This window comes from Mya arenaria, chromosome 2 (assembly GCF_026914265.1).
Source record: "Mya arenaria isolate MELC-2E11 chromosome 2, ASM2691426v1".
Classification (NCBI taxonomy): domain Eukaryota; kingdom Metazoa; phylum Mollusca; class Bivalvia; order Myida; family Myidae; genus Mya; species Mya arenaria.
Genome location: NC_069123.1, coordinates 41,669,798 through 41,672,911, shown reverse-complemented (window position 1 = coordinate 41,672,911; position 3,114 = coordinate 41,669,798). Strand labels below are relative to the sequence as shown.

The following is a 3,114-nucleotide window of genomic DNA, read 5'->3' as shown; positions in this document are numbered from 1 at the left end:
CGAAATTAAGTGCTGCAGTTACATTGTCTCCTTTTGTCGACACAAAATAAATAAAGTCCTCGAGAATGAGAAATTAAATTATTTTTTATGGTATACGACCTGAAACAAAAACATTGAACTCAATTTGTGGCATTTTCAAGAAGCAAGAAGTAAGGCAGCTCGTGTTTCATGGACTCTTGTTTTATAAAAAATGTTTCAAAGGTTCTTAACTGTGAACGTGACCTATTGCAGACCGTTTAAGATTTGTTCTGAGCCAAAGCGTTGAATAACTGTACCATCAACACACTGTAAATCACTAGAAATAAAATACAAGAAATTACAGCATTTTTATTGTACGCTGTTTAATACATTTGCAGGGGCGGACCTAGGAATTGACATTAGATTGAGCGTAACTTAGGGTCACAACCTTTTGACATTCGCCCATCCCTCAGATCCGAAATATAAATGTTTCTAAATCTTTGAACAGTTTTAGTGTTTTTAGTGTATTTTATAACCCTTTCCTTCGATATTGACATAAAAAGGGAAACTTTAACGCTTGGTATAACTTCAATCACCTAAGACTGCTGATTTCTGCACTTCCATGTTTTTGCCGAAGTTGGATATATGCGAAAATTATCGCATTCGCAAATTGGTGCAATTTTGCCCATCATTAGGCGCATTTTCGTCCTGTCAGTAGGTGTATTTTCGTCCAACCAGTAGGTGTATTTTCGTCCAACCAGTAGGTGTATTTTCGTCCAACCAGTAGGTGTATTTTCGTCCAACCAGTAGGTGTATTTTCGTCCAACCAGTAGGTGTATTTTCGTCCAACCAGTAGGTGTACTTTTGTCAGACCAGAAGGTGTATTTTTGCCTTACCATAAGGTGTATTTTCGTCAGACCAGTAGGTGTATTTTCGTCCTACCAGTAGGTGTATTTTCGTCAGACCAGTAGGTGTATTTTCGTCCTACAAGTAGGTGTATTTTCGTCCAACCAGTAGGTGCATATTTGTCCAACCAGTAGGCGTAATTTTCTCCATCCAGAAGGTGTATTTTCGTCCAACCAGTAGGTGTACTTTCGTCCTGCCAGAAGGTGTATTTTCGTTCTGCCGGAAGGTATATTTTCGTCCTGCCAGAAGATGCATTTTCGTCCAACCAGTAGGTGTATTTTCGTCCAAACAGTAGGTGTATTTTAGTTCTGCCAGAAAATGTATTTTCGTCCTACAAGTAGGTGTATTTTCGTCCAACCAGTAGGTGTTTTTTCGTCCTGCCAGAAGGTGTTTTTTTGTCCTACCAGTAGAAGGTTTTTCGTCAAACCAATGGGTGTATTTTTGTCCTGCCAGTAGGTGTATTTTCGTCAAACCAGTAGGTGTATTTTCGTCCAAACAGTAGGTGTATTTTCGTCCAACCAGTAGGTGAATTGTCGCCCTCCCAATCGGGCGCATTTTCGCACATTTAGAAACACTAAATCATGTTTAAGAATTTTCGCGGCGAAAAATGGAGTCATGTGTCAAGGGGCAGAGGGTAAGTGTGACAATGGAGTCATGTGTCAAGTGGCAGAGCGAAAGTGTGACAATGGGGTCATGTGTCATGTGGCAGAGCGAAAGCGTGACAATGGAGTCATGTGTCATGTGGCAGAGCGAAAGCGTAACAATGGAGTCATGTGTCAAGTGGCAGAGGGTAAGGGTGACAATGGGGTCATGTGTCAAGTGGCAGAGGGTAAGTGTGACAATGGGGTCATGTGTCAAGTGGCAGAGCGAAAGTGTGACAATGGAGTCATGTGTCAAGTGGCAGGGCGAAAGTGTGACAATGGAGTCATGTGTCCAGTGGCAGGGCGAAAGTGTGACAATGGAGTCATGTGTCGAGTGGCAGAGCGAAAGTGTGACAATGGGGTCATGTGTCGAGTGGCAGAGCGAAAGTGTGACAATGGAGTCATGTGTCGAGTGGCAGAGCGAAAGTGTGACAATGGGGTCATGTGTCGAGTGGAAGAGCGAAAGTGTGACAATGGGGTCATGTGTCGAGTGGCAGAGCGAAAGTGTGACAATGGAGTCATGTGTCGAGTGGCAGAGCGAAAGTGTGACAATGGAGTCATGTGTCATGTGGCAGAGCGAAAGTGTGACAATGGAGTCATGTGTCAAGTGGCAGAGCGAAAGTGTGACAATGAAGTCATGTGTCAAGTGGCAGAGCGAAAGCGTGACAATGGAGTCATGTGTCAAGTGGCAGAGCGAAAGCGTGACAATGGAGTCATGTGTCAAGTGGCAGAGCGAAAGCGTGACAATGGAGTCATGTGTCAAGTGGCAGGGCGAAAGTGTGACAATGGAGTCATGTGTCAAGTGGCAGGGCGAAAGTGTGACAATGGAGTCATGTGTCATGTGGCAGAGCGAAAGTGTGACAATGGGGTCATGTGTCAAGTGTCAGAGCGAAAGTGTGACAATGGAGTCATGTGTCAAGTGGCAGAGCGAAAGTGTGACAATGGGGTCATGTGGCAGAGCGAAAGCGTGACAATGGAGTCATGTTTTCAGTGGCAGAGCGAAAGTGTGACAATGGAGTCATGTGTCAAGTGGCAGAGCGTAAGTGTGACAATGGGGTCATGTGTCATGTGGCATTGCGAAAGTGTGACAATGGAGTCATGTGTCAAGTGGCAGAGTGAAAGTGTGACAATGGAGTCATGTGTCATGTGGCAGAGCGAAAGTGTGACAATGGAGTCATGTGTCAAGTGGCAGAGCGAAAGTGTGACAATGCAAACATGTGCCAAGTGGTAGTGCTTTCTATCGAAAACTATCGACAAAGGTATTATAATACATCTGTTTTTATTTCTTTATTATCCTCACGAGTTGACAAAAACATAAGTATTTAAATGTTGACAATCGTCCGAACTATGTTTAGATACTTGTGTCACGTTAATTACATTATATAACACTCATCTCCCGCACAAGCCTTACGGGCCCGACTGGCTAACAACATCACGAGTCTCGAGCTAGCTCGTGCCCAGTTGCTGTAGGAAAACCTATTTTATTTTCATTCTTACTGTTTCCTTACATATAGTTTTATATTTACATGAGTCAATCCTATTAAAACCAAATATGATTCTATTTTTCTCTCAAACGGCAAACAGTATGTTAACATTCGAGAACTTTCAA

The 3,114-nt window shown here is 43.2% G+C and overlaps 1 protein-coding gene across 1 annotated transcript; it reads left to right on the top strand.

Annotated features, from left to right (window-relative positions):
- Positions 1–1,479: 1,479 nt before the first annotated feature.
- Positions 1,480–2,736, top strand: LOC128214906 (protein psiQ-like). The gene has a single exon (XM_052921615.1). It carries the CDS (start codon positions 1,480–1,482, stop codon positions 2,734–2,736), a length of 1,257 nt encoding a protein of 418 aa, XP_052777575.1.
- Positions 2,737–3,114: the final 378 nt, after the last annotated feature.

Excerpts from the sequence above, each read along its gene's own strand:
- LOC128214906 (XM_052921615.1), top strand. The coding sequence starts at position 1,480 with ATGTGTCAAGGGGCAGAGGGTAAGTGTGACAATGGAGTCATGTGTCAA.